The following is a 24,554-nucleotide window of genomic DNA, read 5'->3' on the forward strand; positions in this document are numbered from 1 at the left end:
TCATGAAATTGTTATAATTTTATTTTTTTTTAAAATAGCCCTTTCAAGATTTGAGTTCTTTTCAAATTAGGGCCTAAAACTCTAAACAAAAGCCACACATGATAGAGATCTACAAACCAGGTATTTTTTCTAAACAAGTTAAGGTCAAGAAAAGTCAAACACTGTTTTTTTCAAAACCAGTTCCAATTCCAAACCTGTATCCAAGTAGAAAAAGACCTGCTTATTTTGAAAGCAGTTCCGAATTTTGGCAGGTTAGGTTTGTTTTTAACCGGTTTTTGGCAAATCGGTTCCAATCGCTAGTTACAAACCTATTCCGATTCCTAAACTAGTTATGAAAGAACTGTACTTTCAACCTACCAACATCACAATTCTCTCAAAATGGGTTGTTACTTATCATGACCCGATTCTTCTAAAGGGTCGGGTTAGAAACACAAAAAGAGAAAATTTTGGAAAAAAACCTAACTATAGAAACGCTATTCTTCTCTTGTGAAGGATTCAATGCCTATAAAAACAAAAATGTTGCTTTCACAAAGAGTATTCTCCCAGTTATAAAATTTCATCCTATATATGATTGACTTGAATATCAAACTCTCAAATAGAGAGCACCCGAGTCTCGTTTTTACACGTGTCGCCACCAAAATAAGCGTATTTTACGACATCAAAACCTGGAGTCACCCTTGTAATGTTTTTCAGAAGAAAACAATGGAAAATAACAAACAAGTATCAATTGCCAGCTCTTCTCAAGAATGCTAATACACCTAAACCAGCCACCAATGCAGCCCCGGCTGCAACCGAACTGTAAGCCGAAGCCCATGCATCTGCATAAGCATGCTCCAAACCACCACCACCACCTGATGAACCCTTTCGGATTTTAGGCATCCCAGAGTAATCCAGCTGCAACTTTAATCCCTGTTTATATTATGAAAAAATTTGTATCAACTAATACATACAGATACCATGAAACAAAACCAATAATCATGGGCAAAAAACTAATTTTACTCAAAAGTGTATGTTCATACCTTCCAACCAGCTGATCTAGCATGTTCCACAGCTGCAATAAGATCACTATCTGTTGCAAGCATCACCATATCCTTATCTTCATCTTCATACTACAATGTTAACACCAAAAGTCAAAAGTCAGTCAACATTCAGTAAACTTTTTCACTACTTAGATGACGAGAGATACCAGAATCTGCGGGAGGTTGTTGCGGTCAATCTCACCACCTACTCTTTGAAGTATGGCGGTTATTAGATCCGCCAAGCTATGAGTTTCTAACACAATGACAAAATCAAGTAAATTAACATCTGTAATATCAAATTTTATCATAATAATATTTAAAGTAATGAAAGAAAAAAACATACCACACATAAATCTATGCATCCGGCCCTTTCTATCTTGAATCTTGAAATTAAACGTATTAGGTAACGAAGGTGAGGGATAAACAGCTTTTCCAATATCTGTCCCATTTTCAGAAGCAATCTTGAAAGAACCCTCACTGCAAAATCATCATTTCTATTTAGGTTTAACCAACAAAAATGTCAAAATCACAGTGATCATACCTTTTGGTTTCACTATCATCGTCCGCAGGTGGTGCTGACATGGCAGAATCCCAAAAGTTTTGCATCATTGAATTTGCAGCATCATTATCAATCATTGTAGTACTTCCAACCTAATTCATGCATAAATAATGAACAATAATCAGATTTTAACCTGATCCGTTTCAATCCAAACCTGGCCAGTTTAAGAAGTGCAGTACTGAGGCTACAGCTGCATGAATGATCTGAAGTACATCAGTAACTGCAAGAATAATTCCATCTGCATAAGAAGACACCAAATGAACTGAATTAAATCAGGCACATAAATATAAATTATTCAAAAGATTAATATGATGTAATATTTACCTTTATCAACAACAGGAAGATGTAAAAACTTTCCTTTATTCATAGTTTGCAGAGCCTCAACGATTGGTGTATCAATGCTAGCACATTCAGGATTTGGGGTCATCACCTAAATAATACGTAACTAATTAAAAATTATTTCACTAATAAACATATAATTAAAATACACAAACCTTTTCCACTAAGGTTAATTCAGGACGAAGACCCAGTGCTATAACTCTATTCAAGATATCCTTTGACCTATTATACATTAAAATCACATTTTTATGATACCATTAGCTGAAAACCACATGACTTGTTCGATATATATACATATATAAAATACAAATTTGAAAATACTAACGTCAAAATTCCACGCGGTTTGCTATCGACTGTTATAATGGCGGAGCTTGTGTGACATTCGAGCATGGTTTTTGTTGCCATTAGCACCGTGTCTGATGGTGAAACAGTTACAAGCCTATGAAAATAACAATTTGAGGTCTAAGTAATTCGTTATCATGTGCAATTCGTCAAGAAATGTTTTTTTTTATTTATTAAAGTAAAACATATTACCTACTTTGGATTTCCTGATATTATGGTTGATAGAGAAGGCTTGAACAGTCGCTCTCGAAGTGTTTCAATGAATGTGGTGGAACCTGTTAAACAAGTAAATAACATATAATCAAGACCTGGAATCTATTAACAAATAACTTATAATAGATATTATTAACCAACCAGAAACCGAGGTTCCCCAATGCTTCTCAACACCTTCAACCGCAGCTGCAATAGCTTTCCCCTTTTCAGCAGCCTTCTCCATACGCGCGATCGCATCATTCAAGCATTTTGAAATATCAAGAATAGAAACAACCCCTCCATTTTCTACAACAGGCAAGTGTCTAAATTTTCCTGCAAGAGAAACATTTTGATAATTATATCAAGTACATTTCTTTGTGAATTGTGGCACGTCAAAAGTTGTCATTGGATGTTCCTACCTTGCACCATTTTCTGTAAGGCTTCTACTGCAAGCGTATCTGAAACTACAAAAACTGGATTCCTTGTCATCACAGCTGAGACGGGAGTGGTTTCAAGATCAAGCTCACGAGCCACAACTCTTGTTGCAATATCCTACAATTATGTAGAAATCTAGTTAATAAAAGTTACGATAAAACAAATTATTTTAAAAAGTCAGTGTTGTGAAAACCGCGATTAGGTGCCGATTAATCAGAAATCGGAGGGCTACCGACTCCATTTCACCTAATTGCCCTAAAAGCGGTACCAGTCAAATTTCGGTCAAAATATTTGAAGAATTTGAAAATTAGGAGAGCAATAACCAATTGTTAACCAAACTAAAAAACAATTTAATCCAAAAACGATTACCGATTATAATTTGCACCCTCGGTTAACCGAAATTAACTGAACCGAACCATTCATATTTTCATATATGTATAGCTTTTATGCCTCCGTTTCATGTTTTTACCACCATTTCATGCAGTTATGCCTCCATTCCATTTCATGTATTTATGTATCTATTTCATGTAATTAATTCTAAATAAAAATTTAAGCACAAGTTCAATTTTGATTATTAATCGAAATGAACCAATCCAAACCAAACCGAAAACTGAAAAACTAACCGAACCAATTAACTGAAAACCGATTGGTTAATTCGATTGAGGCTAACCCCTCCTAAAACGTTAGCACTGTGAAAAGTAACATAAAACCTTATCTGTTAATATGCCAGACAGTAACGCATTCGAGTCCGTAAGCAACAGAGCATCAGCTTTCGTAGCAGTCATTCGCCTACACGCTTCAACAACCGTGGTCGATTCCGGCGCAGTTAAAGCTTTGGAGAGACGCAATCGGTTCACAGTGCGTTCTCCTGTCAACCTAATGAAGTTTTGTTCTATAATAATCAATTCGTTGATGAAATTGTGAAGTACACATTAATCGAACAAACTTACATTGGACGATTAGCGGGAAGAGATCTTCGAGTAGAATCAGTGGGGCCATTTTCAGAAGGTTTTTTTCTAGATGAAGAAGTAGTGCTTCTTGGAGAAGAACCAGTTGATCAAGTATTTGGAGTGGAGTGTATGAATCAATTCCAATATTTAAAGCCAATGATTAATGGAAGCAGTGATTTAGCGCGAGGAACCCTAGTTGTGATTGTAAAAGATGAATGAACGAGTTTGATTGATTTCGGTGGGAATTTGATTTGGCGAATTCTTTACCGCGGGAAGATTCTTATTATTCGAATTGGGGAAATGACTGCCTTCTAAAATTTAAAACAAAATTAGTCAGGCAAAGTGAGCTTGGCATGGCTTATATTTTTGTGCTTATGCTTATATCTGTTTTAAGCTTATAGCTTATTTTATATCATTTGATAAGCTTTTTTTAAATGTTTGGATTAGCTTATATTCTACAAGTTGATTATACATCTTAATAAGTTGTTAAATCCATCATTTTTTATTTGTTATAGTAATAAGTTACTTCAATATTATCAATCCATCACCATTTGAAGGCAAATGAGTAATTTACACCCTTAAACAAATAAGCTAAAAACCCATCTTCAAATTAGCTTCTTCAAATTAGCTTATATAAACTTATAAGCCTAAGCTAAAAAAGCTAAACCAAACACCAAATTAAGCTTATTTTATAAAAAAAGCTAAAAAAAACTATAAGCTTTACTAAAAAAGCCTTTGGGTCCTTATAATTTTCCATTAAGTTAATAAGTTACAAAAATGTAACTTATGGAACTTTTCCTCTCACAATATAAGCAATCCCAAACACCTTATTACTTTTCCAAAAGTTTATAAGTTATAAGTTGGTGAAAATAAGCAATCCCAAACACCCCCTTATAGAAAGTGGAGTGAGAAAAAAAACAAACAATCCAAAAAACCGAAATAACTGAACTCATTCATTCTAGTTTTCTTTTACTTGTGGTTTTTATTTGTTCGTTTGGTTTTGTTTGTTTGTTTAAAAAACGCCACTTCTGTTTTCACTGGAAGATGTTAGTAGCTACTTACGGTATTTGTTTTTTACTGAACAAGGCTATCAATAACTCATGGTCTGATTAAGAAGGTGAGTATCCCATTATACTCTTCTTTTTGTTCGTTTGAAAAGTGTTACCTCTAATTTTATTAAACGGGGCTAGTAGTGGCTGGTGGTCTTTGGTTTTCACATAATGGGACTATCAGACACTAATAGGATGATTAAGGAGGTAAGTCATTCATTGTAGTCTTCTTTTACTTGATGGGATTGCCATATGTTCATTTGGCTTTCGTTTGTTCGTTTAAAAAGTCTCGTTTCTATTTTCACTTGACAAGCCTAGCATCGACTTGTGGCATTTGTTTTCACTAAAGAAGCCATCAAGGACTCGTAGTTATATTAATGAGGTGAGTTTTCCATTATACTATGCTTTTATTCATGGTTTTCATTTGTTCGTTTGGACTTCCATTATTTCGTTGAAAAAGTGTCTCCTCCAATTTTACTAAATGGGGCAAGCAGTGACTAGTGATCTTGTTTTCACTTATCTGGACTATCAAACACTCGTAGGATGATTAAGGAGGTCAGCCCCTCATTCAAGTATTCTTTTACTTCTTGTGGTTTCCATTTGTTCGTTTGGCTTCCGTTTGTTCGTTTAAAAAATGTCGATTTTACTTTAACTGAACGAGCCTAGCGTTGACTTGTGGGCTTTGGTTTCCACTGAACGAGGCTATCAAAGGCTCGTAGTTCGATTAAGAGGATGATTTTCACTTTCTCACTCTACTCTCCTATACATATTGTTGTTTTTATTTGTTGGTTTGGACTTCCATTTGTTCATTTAAAAAGTGTCACCTCTAATTTTACTGAACGAGGTTAGCAGTGACTGGTGGTATTTTGTTTTCACTAAACGTGACTATCAGACACTAGTTTGATGATTAAGAAGGTCAATCCCTAATTTTGGCGTTCTTTTACTTTGTGTGGTTTCCATTTGTTTGTTTGGCTTCAGTTTGTTCGTTTGAAAAATGTCGTTTTTGTTTTAACTGGACGAGGCTAGCAGAGACTTGTTGATGTGTGTGAATATATATATAAAAATTTAAATAAAAGTTCCACACAAATCGGGTTTTAAAATAGGTTTTCACCTACAACTAAACCACACACGAAAGGCAAGTGTACTTATCGTTTGTAATAAAGTGTCGGTAAGAACCGAGTATCAATCCATGGACACGGCAACTTTCTAGTACTAAATCTTTGTAAATGACCAACCGAACAAATAAATCTTGATTTGAATATTTTAGTAATTAAACTAGCAAACAATGAAAACAAAGCAAGTAAAAATACAAGAAAAACAATTAATCCAACAAACTACCTAGACAAGATTCCACTCTACTAACATGACAAAATAACAATGATATGGCAAAACATCATGAATCTAAATACAAATACTAGATTTCAATAAAGCAACCTAATACTAACAAATAATCATCATGATGAGTTTTCAATCAAGAGATAAATATAGACTAACTTGTTTGTCAAAACAACAAAGTCTCATAATCAAAGGAAAGCTAGTATGAACAACATTCTAACCACCTAAGATTACACTAAAGAAGCCAAATTCATGAAATTAATATAAACTTATGAAACTTTAACTAGCAAGTCATCACCAAGTCAAGAATCATAACAACACTCATCAATTTTCCAATATTAAGTGTACGGTTTGATACTCATCAATAATTATATAACCAAATTAATTTTTACTAGTCATTCCTAACTTAGTAATGTAAACAAAGATTTCATGAACATTCAAAGTTTACAAACAAACATCTAGAACATAGTTTTCCAACATGAATGCCTAAACATTTGCAAAACTAACAAGGTTAAGTAACTATAACAAGCATGAACATCATCAATATCAACTTATAAACTCAACCATATTCTTGAAAGAAAACCACTTTACCAAAATCATGCATAGATAATATATCACATTAGCAAGAGCTTCAACATTGTCTAGATAGCAAAAGTAATTAGCCCATAAGGCTTAATACAACTATAATCAAACTAGAAATAAGCTTACAAAACATGTTCAGGAACAAAGGAATGCAAACTAAGATCAAACAAGGATTGAAGGATGGAATGATGAATCTTGTTTGGTGGAAGCCTCCAAGAATCCCCTAAAATTGTTGCACTTGGTTGAGAGAGAATCCCAAAGACTCCACACACCAAAATGAAGTGAAATTAAGTGTTTATAAGCTTCTGGACAAAGTGCACGGTCATGCACAAAAAGTGCATGGTCGTGCACTATTTTGGGTAAGTCAAATCGGCGGCTCAGAGTTGCAGGTTCCAAAAAAGTGCACGGTCATGCACAAAAAGTCCATGGTCGTGCATTTCCGGCACTAGCTAGCGCACTTTCAAAATTAATGTGTCTTGTCCTCGGCATCGGATAGTGCACGGGCTCGTGCCCTTGAAAGTGCATGATGGTGCAGTTTCACTTTTGGCACGATAGTAGATGTGCACGGGTTCCAATAAAGTGGCACCGTCATGCACATAAGGCGCATGATGGTGTCATTTCAGAGCATGGTCATGCACTTTCCTAGCATGGTCATGCACTTTGGCACGTTATCAGATGTGCACGGGTTCCGATAAAGGTACACCATCATACCCATAAAGTGCATGATGGTGCAGTTGCTCAGCATGGCCATACATTTCCTTAGCATGGTCATGCACCTGCTCTCTGCATGGTTATGCACTTTCTTAGCATGATCATGCACTTTTGGCAGATTCTTGATTTTGGTCCGAAAAACGCCATCTTTTCATTGTTTATTCGTCGGGCGGGCGCCCGGGCCTGCAAATTCATAAATAAATCAAAGAAGTACCGAATACAACGAATTTGCATGGAGTTTTACCAAAATAAGAGGATAATTTGATACTAAAAGGTGTACACTTTGTGTTACATCACTTGTAGATTGGGGTGAGTTTCTTATTCTACTATGCTTTTATGCACATTATCATTTTCATGTGTTCGTCCAGGCTTACATTTGTTCACTAGAAAATTGGACCTCTGATTTTATTCAACAAGGCTAGTAGTGAACGGGGTCTTTTGTTTTCACTAAACGAAATTATATTAGACACTTGTGGGATGATTAAGGAGGTGAGTCTCTCATTCTAGTCTTATTTTACTTTTTGTGGTTTATATTTGTTCGTTTAGGTTCCATTTGTTTGTTTGTTTGAAAATTGTCCCTTATATTTTCACTTGACGAGGCTATCAACGACTTGTGGGCTTTGGTTGACACTGAACGAGGCTATCAAGGTCTCGTAGTTTGATTAAAGAACTGAGTTTCTTATTCTACTCTTCTTTAACTCATTTTGGTTTTCATTTGTTCGTTTGGGTTTCATTTGTTCGTTTGAAAAATATCATCTCCATTTTACTAAACGGGGGCTAGTAGTGACTAATGGTCTTTTGTTTTCAATAAACGGGACTATCAGACACTTGTAGGATGATTAAGAGGGTGAGTCCCTTATTATAGTCTTTTTTACTTGTTGTGGTTTCCATTTGTTCATTAAGCTTCCATTTGTTTGTTTGGCTTCCATTTATTCATTTGAAATGTGTCACTTTTGTTTTCACCGAACCAGGCTAGCAGTGACTTGTAGGCTTTTGTTCCCACTGAACGACGCTATCAGGACTCGTAGTTTGATTAAGAAGTTGAGATTCTCATTCTACTATCCTTTTATTCATTGTGGTTCTTATTGTTCATTTGGGCTTCAATTTGTTCGTTTGAAAAGTGTCACCTCTTATTTTATTGAAAGAGGCTAGAGTGATCAATGGTCTTTTGTTTTCAATAAACGGAACTATCATACACTCATATGATGATCAAGGATGGTTTCCCTTATTCTAGTCTTTTTTTACTTGCAGTGGTTTATAGTTGTTCGATTAGCTTCCCTTTATTTGTTTGAAAGTTTCGCTTATGTTTTCACCTCACAAGGCTAGTAGCGACTTGTGGGCTTTTGTTTTCATAGACTGACGTTATCATGGACTCATAGTTTGATTAAAAAAATGAGTTTCTCGTTCTACTCCTCTTTTATTCGTTGTGCATTTCATTTGTTCGTTTGGAGTTCCAAATGTTCGTTTGAAAAGTGTCACCTCTTATTTTACTCAACGAGGATAGAAGTGACTGGCGTTCTTGCATTTTAACTGAACGTGACTATCATATACTAATGGGATGATTAAGGAGGTGTGTCCCTCATTCTAGTATTCTTTTTTACTTGTTGGAGATTCCATTTGTTCGTTTGGCTTCCACTTGTTCGTCTATAAAGTGTCGCATCTGTTTTCACTGGACGAGGCTATCAACAACTTGTGAGTTTTTGTTTTCAATAAACGAGGCTAAGGAGGACTCATAGTTTGATTAAGGATGTGAGTTTCCCATTATACTTTTCTTTTGCTCATTGGTGGTATTCATTTAATTGGTTGAAAAAATGTCTCCTCCAATTTTATTGAACATGGCAAGCAATGATTAATGGTCTTGTTTTCACTGATCGGGACTAGCAGACACTCGTAGGATGATGTAGGATGATTAAGTAGGCCAATCCCTCATTATAGTCTTCTTTTACTTCTTGTGGTTTCCATTTGTTCGCTTGGCTTCCGTTTATTCGTTTGAAAAATGTCGATTTTGCTGTAATCGAACAAGATTGTCGGCGACTTGTGGGCATTGGTTTTTAATGAACGAGACTATCAAGGACTCGTAGTTTGATTAAGGAGGTGAGTTTCTTATTTTACTCTTCTTTTTACTCGTCGTGGTTTTCATTTGTTCGTTTGAGCTTTCATTTGTTCGTTTGAAAACGATAACATCTTATTTTACCGAACGGGGCTAGTAGTGTCCTTTTAATGAACAAGGCTATCAAGGACTCGTAGTTTGATTAAGGAGGTGAGTTTCTTATTTTACTCTTCTTTTTACTCGTCGTGGTTTTCATTTGTTCGTTTGAGCTTTCATTTGTTCGTTTGAAAACGATAACATCTGATTTTACCAAACGGGGCTAGTAGTGTCTTGTGGTCCTTTTGTTTTCACTAAACAGGAATATCAGACACTCGTGGGATGATTAAGAAGGTAAGTCCCTCATTCTAATCCTCTTTTACTTGTGGCTTCCTTTTATTCGTTTGGTTTCCATTTTTTTGTTTCAGAAGTGTTGCTTATGTTCTTACTAAAAAGGCTAGGCATCAGCGATTGGTGGGTTTTTGTGTTCACTGATCGAGGCTGTCAAGGACTTGTAGGTTTTTTTAATGAGGGGAGTCCTAATTATACTATTTATTTACTCGTTATAGTTTCATTTGTTCGTTTGAGCCTCATTTTGTTCCTTTAAAAGTGGTGTTTATGTTTTCATTGAACGCGACTATCGGTGATGGTGGTCTTTTGTTTTTACCGGATGTCACACCCCCATCTTAGGCCTAGGAGTGCGATCGATAGTTGGTACCACATTTGTAAATAAATCAGAGTTACGGGTTAATGCGGAAGACTTTATAAAACATGTGGATTTAAAGTTATAAATATTTACAATACAAAAAAGATGAGACAAAAGTCTCATTCAAGTTTTACTTGTTTATACTTTACAAAACCACCATTCTTTAATATTTAAGTTTACAAAAATAACTGAGCCATCGGATTCATGAGCACTTCGTTCTTCAATCCCTATTCTTGATTACCTGCAAAATGTTAGAAAATACGTCAGCAATGATTGCTGGTGAATATGCTGACACGAAAAGTATTTTCCTTTACTTGATTACCCCTCGAGACATAACTTAGGTCCGGCCCATCGTGGCTTAGGAATAATCAAGTTAAAACAACATCATTATAAACTCGAGTCTCTACACTAGGTCACCTCAGCAAAACACCGCAGCGTTTCGACATAACTTAGGTACCATAGACATACACATGGTCAGTCTCACTCGGACGTACTTAGTTCTGGCCCATCGTGGCTGGAGGTCATGACCAAGCGTGGTGTGATGTGCCCACCAGCGATTGGTTGGTTATGTTCTTACTAAAAAGGCTAGGCATCAGCGATTGGTGGGTTTTTGTGTTCACTGATCGAGGCTATCAAGGACTCGTAGTTTTTTTAATGAAAGGAGTCCTAATTATACTATTTATTTACTCGTTATAGTTTCATTTGTTCGTTTGAGCCTCATTTTGTTCCTTTAAAAGTGGTGTTTATGTTTTCATTGAACGCGACTATCGGTGATGGTGGTCTTTTGTTTTTACCGGATGTCACACCCCCATCTTAGGCCTAGGAGTGAGATCGATAGTTGGTACCACATTTGTAAATAAATCAGAGTTACGGATTAATGCGGAAGACTTTATAAAACATGTGGATTTAAAGTTATAAATATTTACAATACAAAATGATGAGACAAAAGTCTCATTCAAGTTTTACTTGTTTATACTTTACAAAACCACCATTCATTAATATTTAAGTTTACAAAAATAACTGAGCCATCGGATTCATGAGCACTTCGTTCTTCAATCCCTATTCTTGATTACCTGCAAAATGTTAGAAAATACGTCAGCATATGTTAAACAATGTTATCAGAAATATGTTTCAATATGGCTTTATCAAAGATTATGTTGCAATACAATTTATCAAGTCACCAAAACTTGTGAACTCACTCAGTTTATACTGACTCAAATGTTTTTACGTGTCTTTCAGGAGATAGCTAGGTAGCGCAAGGAGTCACACATAGAGCACTTCACGCAGAACATCTCTAAAATTAGCTTTTTGGAAGATTTTAGTTCTATCCCTTCCACACGCGCGGTTGTCCCCGCCGTGCGAGGGGATATGGCGCGGAAATCTTCAATGATTTTCATACTTGGATGTTTTTATGTAATTCTAAACAATGTAATTTATTTTGTACTAGACATTTCATGCGCAATGGAAATTTTATTTTTCTTGAATGTTTGCAATGACCCGTGCTTGACTATCAATCCCCACTCGCGCGCGCCCGGCTGTTTCCGCCGTTTAGGGCCGGGTGTGACAGATTGGTATCAGAGCGCTGGTTATAGCGAACTAGGAAAGAAGTTTTAACCTAGACTATAACCGTAAGGGAATCGCATGAAATATTTTTCAAAGAAAATAATTTCAAAAGAAACCACACGCACACTTAGGAACACGGGTCACACAATGTCTAGTGAACATTAAGGATGAGAACAATATGTGCTCTGAGTACATGCGCTAAGTTTGATATATTTTTTATTCTCTTTTTAAGAAAAGCGAGAATGCCTCCAACCAGAGCCAAGGGAATTACCATGACACCCGAGGAACTCGCAGAAATAATCGCGCAGGCGATCGCGACACATGAGGCCAGCAAGGCCGAATCAAGTCAGGGTCGTCAGGAGACCGAAATCCCAGAACCCGAATCAGGAGCTTTGGACAAAGGATGCTCCTATAAGACGTTCATGGCCTGTAAGCCTTGGCCATTCAAGGGCACCGAAGGGGCCATTGGGCTCTACAACTGGATCGACAAGATGGAGACAGTTCTCTCCATTAGCAGATGTAGTGAAAATCAAAAGGTCCTCTACGCGACCTGCATGTTTCAAGAAGCAGCCTCGTCTTGGTGGAAGCTTCAAATGAAAACATTAGGGCGAGATGTTGCTCTCCACAAGACCTGGGAGGAGCTGAAGGAGATGATGATGAAAAAGTTCTGCTCTCGCGCCGAAATTCAGAGTCTGCAGCAGGAATTTTGGAACCACACCATGGTAGGAACTGATATCGACGCCTACAACAACCGATTCAATGAACTTTGCCAGATGGTGCCAGATATGGCAAACACGGAGGAAAAGAAGATAGAGAGGTATATCTTTGGGTTACCTCATGTTATCAGAATTCCGCTCAATGCCGCAGCGCCTCCAACCTTTGATGAGGCAGTAGCGCGGGCCATCTCTCTTACCAGAGATACGGTCCGTGCGGGCACGTTGACCTCGCGCGGGAACGAGCAGCGAATCTCTGACCCCAAGAGGAAATGGAACTCTCACCACCGAGGGTCCGACTCCAAGCAGCCACCATTCAAGAAACAGGAGAGCGCAAGGGCTTACGCGATACAAGCCTTGGAGCCACCACGAAAAGTGTACAACGGGCCTCACCCATGGTGCAGCAGATGCAAGTACCACCACGAGGGTGAATGCGCAAGCCTTGTATGCGCCAAATGTAACAAGCCAGGGCACAAGACGATGAATTGCCGTACCCAAGAAACTGGGGGAAGCGACAACTGCTATGCATGCGGGAAGCCAGGTCATTTCAGTCGGGATTGCCCGCAGAAGAGAAACCAAGCTCGCGGGAGAGCCTTTGTGATCGGCGCGGCGAAGCCAAAGAAGAACCGAATGTGGTAACCGGTACGTTTCTACTTAACGACCATTTTGCATCTGTCTTATTTGATACTGGCGCTGACCTAAGTTTTATATCCACTGAGTTTAAAAACTCCCTAGGCCTAGCAACCAGTAGGCTAGACACGCCTTATACTATAGAACTAGCCAATGGTAGGCAGTTATGCGCGAACGAGAGGACTGAGCAATGTGTATTGGTCATGGGAGGTCACGGATTCAATATTAACTTATTGCCAATAGACTTGGGAAGTTTTGACATTGTGGTAGGTATGGATTGGTTAGTCGAAAACCACGCGGAAGTTATTTGCCATGAGAAACAGGTTCGGGTCCCACTGTTGAGCGGAGAAATCTTAGTAATTCAAGGGGAAAGAAGAGGAGTTGCGACAAAACTCATTTCGTGTCTAAAGGCGCGCAAGTACCTGAGGAAAGGATGCTACGCCTTCCTGGCGCACGTAGTAGAGAAGAAAGGGGATGAGCGAAAGGTTGAAGACTTACCAGTGGTGCGCGAATTCCCAGAAGTTTTTCCTGAAGATTTGCCCGGATTACCACAGCCGCGACAAGTCGAGTTTCGAATCGACTTGGTCCCAGGAGCTGCGCCAGTAGCTCGAGCACCCTATCGACTAGCTCCATCTGAGATGCAAGAGCTATCCAATCAGTTGCAGGAACTATTGGATAAGGGTTTCATACGCCCAAGCTTTTCACCTTGGGGAGCTCCAGTACTTTTTGTAAAGAAGAATGATGGTTCCTTCAGAATGTGTATTGACTACAGAGAACTGAACAAGCTGACAGTCAAGAATCGGTACCCCTTACCGAGGATTGATGACTTATTTGATCAGTTGCAGGGATCCAGTTATTATTCGAAGATAGATCTACGGTCAGGATACCACCAACTTAGGGTCCATGAGGAAGACGTGCCGAAGACAGCCTTCCGAACTAGATACGGCCATTATGAGTTCTTAGTGATGCCTTTCGGGCTAACTAATGCGCCGGCTGTATTCATGGATCTGATGAACCGTGTGTGCAAACCATACTTGGATAAGTTTGTGATTGTGTTTATAGATGATATTCTGATTTACTCCCGAACCAAAGCTGAGCATGAACAACACCTGAGATTAATTTTGGAATTACTGAAGAAAGAAAAGCTGTATGCAAAGTTTTCTAAATGTGAGTTTTGGCTCAGAGAAGTTCACTTTCTCGGTCACGTTGTAAACGAGAAAGGAATACACGTCGACTCCTCCAAGGTCAAAGCCATCGAAAATTGGGAAGCGCCAAAAACACCAACTGAGGTGAGGCAATTCCTAGGACTGGCTGGCTACTATCGACGCTTCATTGAGAACTTCTCCAAGATAGCTTTACCTCTGACCGCGCTAACCCAGAAAGATAAGAAGTTTGATTGGGGCGAAAACCAGGAAGCAGCGTTTCAAATATTAAAGCAAAAGTTATGTAGTGCGCCAATTTTGTCTCTGCCCGAGGGGACGGATGACATCGTCGTCTACTGCGACGCATCACATCAAGGACTCGGATGTGTCCTTATGCAGAGAAACAAAGTCATAGCGTATGCCTCTCGTCAGCTCAAGGCCAATGAAAGGAACTATACCACGCACGATCTGGAACTTGGAGCAGTTGTTTTCGCGCTAAAGATTTGGCGCCATTACCTTTATGGTACAAAGTGTTTGATTTTTACGGATCACAAGAGCCTTCAACACATATTTGATCAGAAAGATTTAAACATGAGGCAACGAAGATGGGTTGAGTTATTGAATGATTATGATTGTGAAATAAAGTATCATCCTGGAAAGGCGAATGTGGTAGCAGACGCTCTAAGTAGGAAAGAGCGATCAAGGACGCTACGAGTTAAGGCTCTAAGATTGACCATTCGCGCAGATCTCACTACCCGCATCCGAGAAGCTCAACAAGAAGCCTTGAAATCAGAGTTTGTCAAGAACGAATCCCTTGCGGGTATGGTTAAGGATTTGGAACTCAAGGAGAATGACACTAGATATTTTGCTAACCGCTTATGGGTCCCTCTCAAGGGAGGATTGCGCGAGCAAGTGTTAAACGAAGCTCACAAAACGCGGTATTCAGTACATCCTGGCGCAGACAAGATGTATCAAGATGTTAAAGCACTGTACTGGTGGCCCAATCTTAAGGGCGCCATCGCGACGTATGTCAGTAAGTGCCTGACGTGTTCAAAGGTGAAGGCTGAGTACCAGAAACCATCGGGGTTGCTTCAACAGCCAGAAATCCCCATGTGGAAGTGGGAACAAATCTCCATGGACTTCATTACCAAACTGCCAAGGACACCCGGGGGTTACAACACGATTTGGGTTATTGTAGACCGGCTAACTAAGTCAGCACACTTCCTGCCGATCAAGGAAACCGATAAGATGGAAAAGTTAGCCCGATTGTATATTCGAGAAGTAGTTTCAAAACATGGAGTCCCGGTGTCCATCATTTCTGATAGAGATAGTCGGTTCACCTCAAGATTTTGGAGATCGTTACAAGGGGCTTTAGGTACTCGTCTTGACATGAGTACGGCTTATCATCCCCAAACGGATGGACAAAGCGAGCGAACAATTCAGACATTAGAAGATATGTTGCGCGCGTGCGCAATCGATTTCGGAGGTAGCTGGGATGCTCATCTCCCATTGGTTGAATTTTCGTACAATAACAGTTATCACACAAGCCTCAAGGCTGCGCCGTTTGAAGCCCTGTATGGGCGCAAGTGTAGGTCCCCGCTGTGTTGGGCTGAAGTAGGTGACAAGCAAATGACTGGTCCAGAATTGATCCAAGAAACAACGGACAAAATTTTCCAGATACGGGATCGCCTTAAGGCAGCGCGTGACAGACAGAAAAGCTATGCTGATGTAAGAAGAAAACCATTGGAATTTCAAGTAGGGGATAAAGTGCTTTTGAAAGTCTCTCCATGGAAAGGAGTCCCCCGTTTCGGCAAGCGAGGAAAGTTGAATCCGCGATACATCGGACCATTTGAGATCCTGGAAAGGATCGGTCCAGTTGCTTATAAGCTCCAATTACCCGCCGAACTCAGTGGAGTTCATGACACGTTTCATGTATCCAACCTCAAGAAGTGCTTATCCGATGAAACGTTAATCTTACCGTTGGACGAGATTCATATCGACAAACAACTACACTTCGTAGAAGAGCCTATAGCAGTAACCGATTGGAAAGAGCAAAAGTTGCGAAGGAGCCGGATCAAGTTAGTGAAGGTTCAATGGAACTCAAGGCGTGGGCCTGAATTCACTTGGGAAAGAGAAGACCAAATGCGCAAGAAGTATCCACACCTCTTTCAAAGCATAGCTCCTGTCGGCAACGCCTCCTAAATTTTGGGACGAAATTCTTCTATCGGGGGGAGAATGTGACACCCGGTAATTTCCCAATCCCATAAACCAAGTAATCAACCTAATTATTAGGTAATTATGTAATATGCGCCCTGCGCGAGCGCGCCATGTCAGAATCAGCGCGTGCATGTTATATGCGCCCTGCGCGAGCGCGCCATGTCAGAATCAGCGCGTGCATGTTATATGCGCCCTGCGCGAGTGCGCCATGTTAGAATCAGCGCGTGCATGTTATATGCGCCCTGCGCAAGCGCGCCATGTTAGGATCAGCGCGGGCATATGTTATATGCGCCATGCGCAGATGTTTTGGCTTTATGTTTTCATATAACTTAACTTTATGTTGTCTAATGGATTGACCGCCCTACTTGATGCTAAGGCGGGTGCATCCCAAATCATTTATGCGCGTGCGGAAATGGGGCTAACCTCCCCGCATGGCGGGAACATTGAGAGCTAGTTTGTCTGAAGCTCCAGGATGGAATTGACTTCAACATAACTGATCACTATGTTGAAATACCAAGACCTCATGGAAAATCTACAAATGAAACTCAACGTCCCTGACTGCGAGAAGGTTACGCACCTACCCGCAGCAAAGAAACAGCCTACACGCAGAAGGCTAGACGCGCAAGGCTACACGCACAAAACACTTAAGTCTATTTCTCAAATGTAAGGGGATTTCCCCCGCCCAGAGGGGACCAGTAACGTGTTTCAGATATTTTTACCTTTTGACTACACACTGACAACAGTACCAGGAAAAGTATACTGTAACACGAAATGTCAGCTGTCAGCCGTACCTACTCCCACCAACCACAGTCCTGCATGTCCTGTCAAAAATCAACCGGAATCTTTCTAACCACTCCCTAGGACTATCACCCCCATCCCTGAATAAATAATAATAAATCCCATACTTTGACATCATTACACCTAGATATGATAAGATTTTAATCTCCTAAATCAAGGGATTTTGTTCCCTTGAATTTGCCTATAAATATGTATCAATCCTTGAATAAAACATCACACAAACACACCCCAAACTCTCTTAAATCTGTAATTCTCTCCCGAGCATCCGTTTCCATTTCCGTTTCCATCACTAGGTAAGCCGAAACCTTAGTCTTGAGATTACTTTTCTAACCAGCCCTTATATTCTTCGATTTCTTGATCTTAATATACATATTTCTTGTTATTTAATCATATTCTAGACTCCCAATTTCAAGGCTAACACCAAGGAACCCGAATCTCGTTTAATCTAAACCATACTTAGCAAGAATCACAGGTGAGTCTCACAGCCCCTATTTTCACTGTTTTTAAAACTGTTTTCGGGGCGAGGGACACGTGTTTAAATTATGTTTTATCGTGGTATATTTACAAGCAATGCAAACGGTTATCTATGTTTATCTTGGTTTTCGATGTGAGTGCGCAAGATACGAGTAAGTGATCACTTTACCATTGGAACTCTAAGGGTAGGGACTACTGTGTTTGATCAACCCACTCGTAGGGGTCGCACCCCTTGCAAAGACGAGTGCCTAGTATGTCACGGGGTAGTACTATGGGTTTGAGCCCGCTCGTAGAGGTCGCACCTCTTACAAAGACGAGCGCCTTGTTTTCCGGCACAACGTCCGCGCGTAACCCGCGGGACGGTATATCTAAATTGTTGTAGTGGCAGCGCCACGGTTTTCCGGAATGTCTGCGCGTGACCCGCGGGACGGTTCTATCAAGCATATGTTAAACAATGTTATCAGAAATATGTTTCAATATGGCTTTATCAAAGATTATGTTGCAATACAATTTATCAAGTCACCAAAACTTGTGAACTCACTCAGTTTATACTGATTCAAATGTTTTTACGTGTCTTTCAGGAGATAGCTAGGTAGCGCAAGGAGTCACACATAGAGCACTTCACGCAGAACATCTCTAAAATTAGCTTTTTGGAAGATTTTAGTTCTATCCCTTCCACACGCGCGGTTGTCCCCGCCGTGCGAGGGGATATGGCGCGGAAATCTTCAATGATTTTCATACTTGGATGTTTTTATGTAATTCTAAACAATGTAATGTATTTTGTACTAGACATTTCATGCGCAATGGAAATTTTATTTTTCTTGAATGTTTGCAATGACCCGTGCTTGACTATCAATCCCCACTCGCGCGCGCCCGGCTGTTTCCGCCGTTTAGGGCCGGGTGTGACAATTATGTCCTTATTCCAAACAATACCTTACTATTCTTTTCCATTCCTTACCATTAAACTGGGAAATACAAGATAATATTTTTTAATTTTCTTTTTAAATGAAACCCAGAAAGATTGTGTTAGGCAATACAATTTTCTTATAGGACTTAATTGCAATAGTGAAATTGTAATTATACAAGAATAATTTTGATTCTACAAAAGAACATTGATACTCGTTTAAGTGAAATAGTAAAATTGTAAGAACTCGGGTACAAAGCGTTAAAGAAACTCGGTACCAGAGTGTTGAGCAACAAAATCTTCTTATAGGGCTTATTTGCAATAGTTTTAAACACCCAGGGTTCACAATTGTAAAAAAAAGCAAACGAAAGAAAAACAACCCTCACGGCGTCACTCATTTCATCTTCATCAAACGCCGATCGTGAAATGGCTTCGCTAAATCGTCTCACAAGAAAAACCCTAACAACCGCACTCACCTCCTACCGCCACGTCATCAGCCGCGCCGTCGCCACCTCATCAGCCGTCAAGGCATCCGAACCATCACCGCCACCGGCTCAGCAGATAACCGAATCACCAGATCGAGTTAAGTGGGACTACAGAGGCCAACGGCAGATCATTCCGTTAGGTCAGTGGCTTCCGAAGATCGCCGTGGACGCTTACGTGGCACCCAATGTTGTGTTGGCTGGACAGGTCAACGTTCTCGATGGATCTTCTGTTTGGAATGGTGCCGTGCTGCGTGGAGATTTGAATAAGATTACTATTGGGTTTTGTTCTAATGTTCAGGAGAAGTCTGTTGTTCATGCCGCCTGGTCGTCTCCTACAGGTTTTGTTTATTATTGAGCTTATGCTAATATTTAGGGTTTCAATATGTTATGGTGGATCTATTGAATTTGGAACTATATAATATTAGGGTTTATTGATTGATTACCTAGAGGAATTACGTGAGTTTAGTGAATTAGGGTTTTATAATTTGGGAAGGTTTGGTATTAGGCTGATTCGTGTTTACTGTTATTCAGATTTATTTACTGTTTTATGGAGTTTTTTTTAGTGTAATCGTTGATGAGTTTGGAGATATACATTTAAGATGGTATTAAGATATATTGTTTCCAAGTCTGTCTATAGACATTTCACTTTTGATACGTGCAAGGGATAAAGAACTTATCTTTGTTTGTTTTTTTTACGGTTATGATGTCAAGAAAGTATATTGATCAGTAAAGTTTAATAATCATTTAACTTGCTATCAAGATTAGGGCCCCTTTCGTCTTTGGTGGTAATACTTAGATATAATAGGCGTGAAACTTCAAATGGCATGTCCATTTTGCATTCTCTACATATTATATCCCACTTGTTATTTTGGTCTATTTGTATTCCAACACACCTGAAACACACTAAGGATTGCCAGGTCAGGAAATAAGAAAAGTGAAGTTGCTCAATATTAGAGATGCTAAGTCTAAGTATTAAGTAACACACTAACACTGTTGGGTGAAGGTTTTTTTAGCAAATATGTTCTAACTAATCTGCAAAATGATTTTTAACACGCTTGTAGGAGCCATTTAAGTTGAGTAGCTAATCTTTTCTTATGTGGGAATTGGGATTCTGACTTTTGATATTGAGCAGACATTTAAATAGATGTAGAAAGTGTTGCAAGTTAAGTTGGCTAAACTAATCTAAGATTTAATATAGAACATGGTGAGTTTTCTGGTGATAGGACAAGATCATACGCACAGCTTGTATGCTAGCATGTGTTGACAAGTTCAACTCAACTTTTGGTATTTATCTTTTCTGTTCGGAAGTGTCTAGTCAATGAGCTCAAGTGCAGGGGACGTCTCAGTTTTTTCAATAAACTTTTTTGTATTAGGGATTCACACTACAGGGCCACACGACCATTATAACTCATTGTATGTCACTTGTGATTTAGCACTTTAGGCTCATTGGCTAAGTTTCCAAAATAGAAAAGATGCATATCAAAATTTGAATTGAACTATCTACCAATCTAGCGTACAAGCTACGTGCCTGCATATACTCTAGTCTTCATCAGTTGAGAGTTAACCACATTGTATTTTGGATCTCAAACAGTCCACATTTTTTTTTTGTTAATTGACACAAAGTTGGGAAATAAAATAAGATAGCAACCACATTTGTTTTGCTTTTCCAAATCCCTTAACTGACGATTCTGGTTGGGGCTTAAAAGGGAACCAAACTGTCCCGTGCACACTCTTAGTTTTAGAGAGTAAATGTACATGCTCTTTGTAAAAGTGCAATTTAGTTTATAGGTTATAATTATTATCCTATCCTTATTTCATAAAAGGTTGCCTTTGTGGTTTGTTCTACAGGTTTACCAGCAGAGACGATGATCGAACGGTTCGTGACAGTTGGAGCCTACTGCCTGCTGAGGTCATGCACGATCGAGCCAGAGTGCATAATCGGTCAACATTCAATACTGATGGAAGGGTCTTTGGTTGAAACTCATTCAATACTTGAAGCCGGGTCTGTATTGCCTCCAGGAAGAAGGATTCCAAGTGGGGAATTATGGGCTGGTAATCCGGCTCGGTTTGTGAGAAAACTTACTCATGAAGAAACCCTAGAAATCCCGAAGCTTGCAGTTGCCATTAACGACCTGAGCAAAGAGTATTTCAACGAGTATTTGCCTTACTCAACTGTGTATTTGGAGGTCGAGAAGATGATGAAGGCTCATGGAATTTCAATTTGAATAAAATAATTATCTGTTGTTTTGATTTGTTTTCCGTGTATCAGCTTTTCCCGAAATGGAAGAAATAAGTAACTTTGAGAGGGCACGGTCTGCTTGTTTTTGTATCTTGATTCAAAGATTAACTAAACTGTTTGGGCCAATGTTGTTAAAACTAGACTAGACGCCTTGTTCTATTTGAACCGCCACTTATTGGACATGCCGGTTTTTGGCAAATGGTAGTTGAACTGGTGACCGGGTTCCCGCTCGTTGGACTTGTTTAGGAACTCTGATATATGTTTGTGTTGCTGACGTGATGTTGGCAGTGTTTTGTCTTTGAATATCTAAATATTATTCATATTTTTACACTCTTTCATGGTGTTTGGGGCACCGTTCGGGTACCCCTAGACGTGCACAAAAAAAACCGGTTCCGGAAGCGATCCGGAACCGGTTCCAGTTCGTACCCGATTGACCTAATACCCGGTTTAGGTATTTTTGTACCCGAAATCCATACCCGGTTCCACTTATTATATTTCCAATCGGTTCCTATCCGGTTCCAAATTGTATCCGGTTCGGTTTCTACCCGAAATAACCGGTTCCGGCGGTTTTTTTTAAAAAAGTCAGCTGCAGGTCAAACTAGACGTTGGAACCGGTTCCAACGGTAATATAGCCGTTGGAACCGGTTTTTGAGAGGATTATAGCCGTTGTAACCGGTTCCAACGGCTATATTACTGTCGGAACCGGTTTTTGAGAAAATAATAGCCGTCGTAACCGGTTCCAACGGTAATATAGCCGTTGGAACCGGTTTTTGATGCCCGAAACCTATATATAACTTGTTTTCCACCAATTGTTTCACCACCAAACTCAAAAACAAACTAAAATACTTTTCTTTTAGCAAACCCGACCATCCGACTCAATATTATTATGGCACCCACCAAAAAAAAAACTAACAAGGCTAAGAAGAGTGTTTTTATTGAACATGTTCATGCTATAGATGACTCACAAGTTCTTGCGGTCGTCACCCATAACCGCAACCAAGACATATGGAAGAATTGAGATTTGGTTGTCAATGTCGATGGTGATCAAAAGGCTCGTTGCAAACTATGTGGAATACAATTAAAGCACGATTCAAACTCAACTTTGAGAAAACACATCTAGAAACCATATTGCAAGGCCTTGAAAGGCATTGGCGGAACCGATCAAGTTGACTTGGGTAAAGATGGCACACTATTTCGTTACAACACGAATCAAGTTCAAGATAGAATGGCAAAGTTCGTTATTCAACGAGGTTTGCCGTTTAACCACTTTGACGACCCGGATTTGACGTCGTTGATTCGAGCAACTCTACAACCGCGATACACACATGTAAGTCGTACTACCTTAAGACGTCAATGTATCAAGTTGTGGGAGTTGCTTCCGAATCGGTTTTTTCTCTTAGTGGGAGGGTATTATCAATGCGAAGACAAAATTAACACCCGAGTCTCTAGAGGTTTGCATTTGCCTAAAGGACCATTTGGACGCGGTGGATCGTGTACAACACAAGCCAAACTTTGAAGAATAGAGCGTCCTATTCATGATGAGGAGGCGGAGGACGGGCTTTCTTCCGATAATTCGGGTGGTGAAGAAAACGAGGGTGAAGACGAAGAAGAGTTGTAATTTTTATTTGTTTTAGTAAAATCATTTGTAACACGATCAAAGTTCAACTAATATTTAGTTTTGATTTGTTTAATAACTACTTTTGTTTTGTTTATTACTAGTATCGGTTCATTTCTTATTAGTCATGATTAACTTTTTGTTACTTTTTTAATAACGACGAACATTTTATTTATTTAAACAAGAACTATTACAAACATTATTAAAACATAAACGATACTAAACATAACAACTTAAACTAAAAAACAACGTCCGTCGTTTTAATCCGGCGTTCTACAACGATTAAGCGTTCTCCCCGGCGGTAGATGCTTGAGTTGTAGAGCCGGACGACTCTCCCACTTCCACTTTCTTGGCATCCAAACTTCTTTTCTCACGACAATACTTATTCGTATGCTTTCGTAAGGTCGAGTTCGACCCCGCTTTAAGAAACTTCGAGCAATACTTGCACTGAGCCATCTCTTGTGCGTCGGTCATGACACACAAATCGTAATGAACCCAAACATCGGGGCATCGTGTTGTTTCGATCACCATAACAATGTCGTCATTAGTTCGGTTTAACCTTAATTGTGATTTAGAGTGTGTTTTATAGTTTTGAAAGTGGTTTAACTAACACCACACAACACATTGCTATTTATAGTATGTTGGTAAGCTTTATATAGTAAAAAAACCGGTTCCAACGGTCAAAAACGGCTATATAGCCGTTGGAACTGGTTCCTAACGGCTCTATTATTTGAATTTCAAAAAAAAAAACCGGCGGAACCGGTTTTTACGTAATACCCGGTCCCGGTTCCTGACTGGAACCGGTCCCATTTTCTACCCGGTGTGAAAAAACCGGTTACGAACCGGTTCCGGTTTTTAACAATACCCGATTTTGTGCACCTCTAGGTACCCCTCGGTTTGGCACTCTATCCATCAGCAAAACGCCGGCAACAACTCGGGTTCCACTAACTGAATGGTTTAAGTGATTTTGGCGGTGTTGTATTTTTGAACATCTGAATATTATTCATGTTTTTAAACTCTTTCATGGTGTTGGGGACACCGTTCGGTACCCCTCTGTTTGGCACTTCATTCATCAGCAAAACGCTGCCAACAACTCGGGCTCATCAACGTGTTACCAATAACAGGTTCCACTGCATGAATGATTTAAGGGCGTGTGCTATGATTGGTTGGTTTTATATATCTCCATGAATATCCACCGTCTATCTTTATCTACACTAGAACATCATATGGGAAGAAAAGTCAACACCCCTAAGTCAGCATCGAATAAAATCTATATAACTAGGAAAGAGGATAAGTGATGTTAGATGGATTGATAGGAAACACATGTACATCATTTTGAACAAGATGTTTGACTTTCCAAACAAATTTTCTCGTGTTTAACAATTTTGTCTAATTCTGTCTACAACGCACCTGACCCACAACAAACCCATCATCCCTGAGTCCAATAAGATGACACATTTATGTAAGGC

At 39.4% G+C, this 24,554-nt stretch overlaps 2 protein-coding genes across 2 annotated transcripts; one reads left to right on the forward strand and one right to left on the reverse strand.

Annotated features, from left to right (window-relative positions):
- Nucleotides 1–702: 702 nt before the first annotated feature.
- On the reverse strand, nucleotides 703–3,770 carry LOC143582240 (CBS domain-containing protein CBSCBSPB5-like). Its single transcript, XM_077064852.1, has 13 exons — nucleotides 3,597–3,770; nucleotides 2,871–3,003; nucleotides 2,614–2,784; nucleotides 2,456–2,534; nucleotides 2,243–2,356; nucleotides 2,073–2,139; nucleotides 1,903–2,008; nucleotides 1,758–1,816; nucleotides 1,561–1,670; nucleotides 1,363–1,496; nucleotides 1,187–1,272; nucleotides 1,020–1,109; nucleotides 703–909 (listed from the first exon to the last, which is right to left on the reverse strand). Exons 1-13 carry the CDS (start codon nucleotides 3,669–3,671, stop codon nucleotides 724–726), a joined length of 1,410 nt encoding a protein of 469 aa, XP_076920967.1. The 5' UTR covers nucleotides 3,672–3,770; the 3' UTR covers nucleotides 703–723.
- Nucleotides 3,771–19,108: 15,338 nt separating this feature from the next.
- Nucleotides 19,109–21,615, forward strand: LOC143582242 (gamma carbonic anhydrase-like 2, mitochondrial). The gene is made up of 2 exons (XM_077064854.1): nucleotides 19,109–19,569; nucleotides 21,080–21,615. The coding sequence occupies exons 1-2, from the start codon at nucleotides 19,173–19,175 to the stop codon at nucleotides 21,454–21,456; spliced, it is 774 nt and encodes a 257-aa protein (XP_076920969.1). The 5' UTR covers nucleotides 19,109–19,172; the 3' UTR covers nucleotides 21,457–21,615.
- The last annotated feature ends 2,939 nt before the right edge of the window (nucleotides 21,616–24,554 follow it).

This window comes from Bidens hawaiensis, unplaced genomic scaffold (assembly GCF_021521415.1).
Source record: "Bidens hawaiensis isolate Kalapana, Puna unplaced genomic scaffold, B.hawaiensis_p1.1 tig00031508_1, whole genome shotgun sequence".
NCBI lineage: Eukaryota > Viridiplantae > Streptophyta > Magnoliopsida > Asterales > Asteraceae > Bidens > Bidens hawaiensis.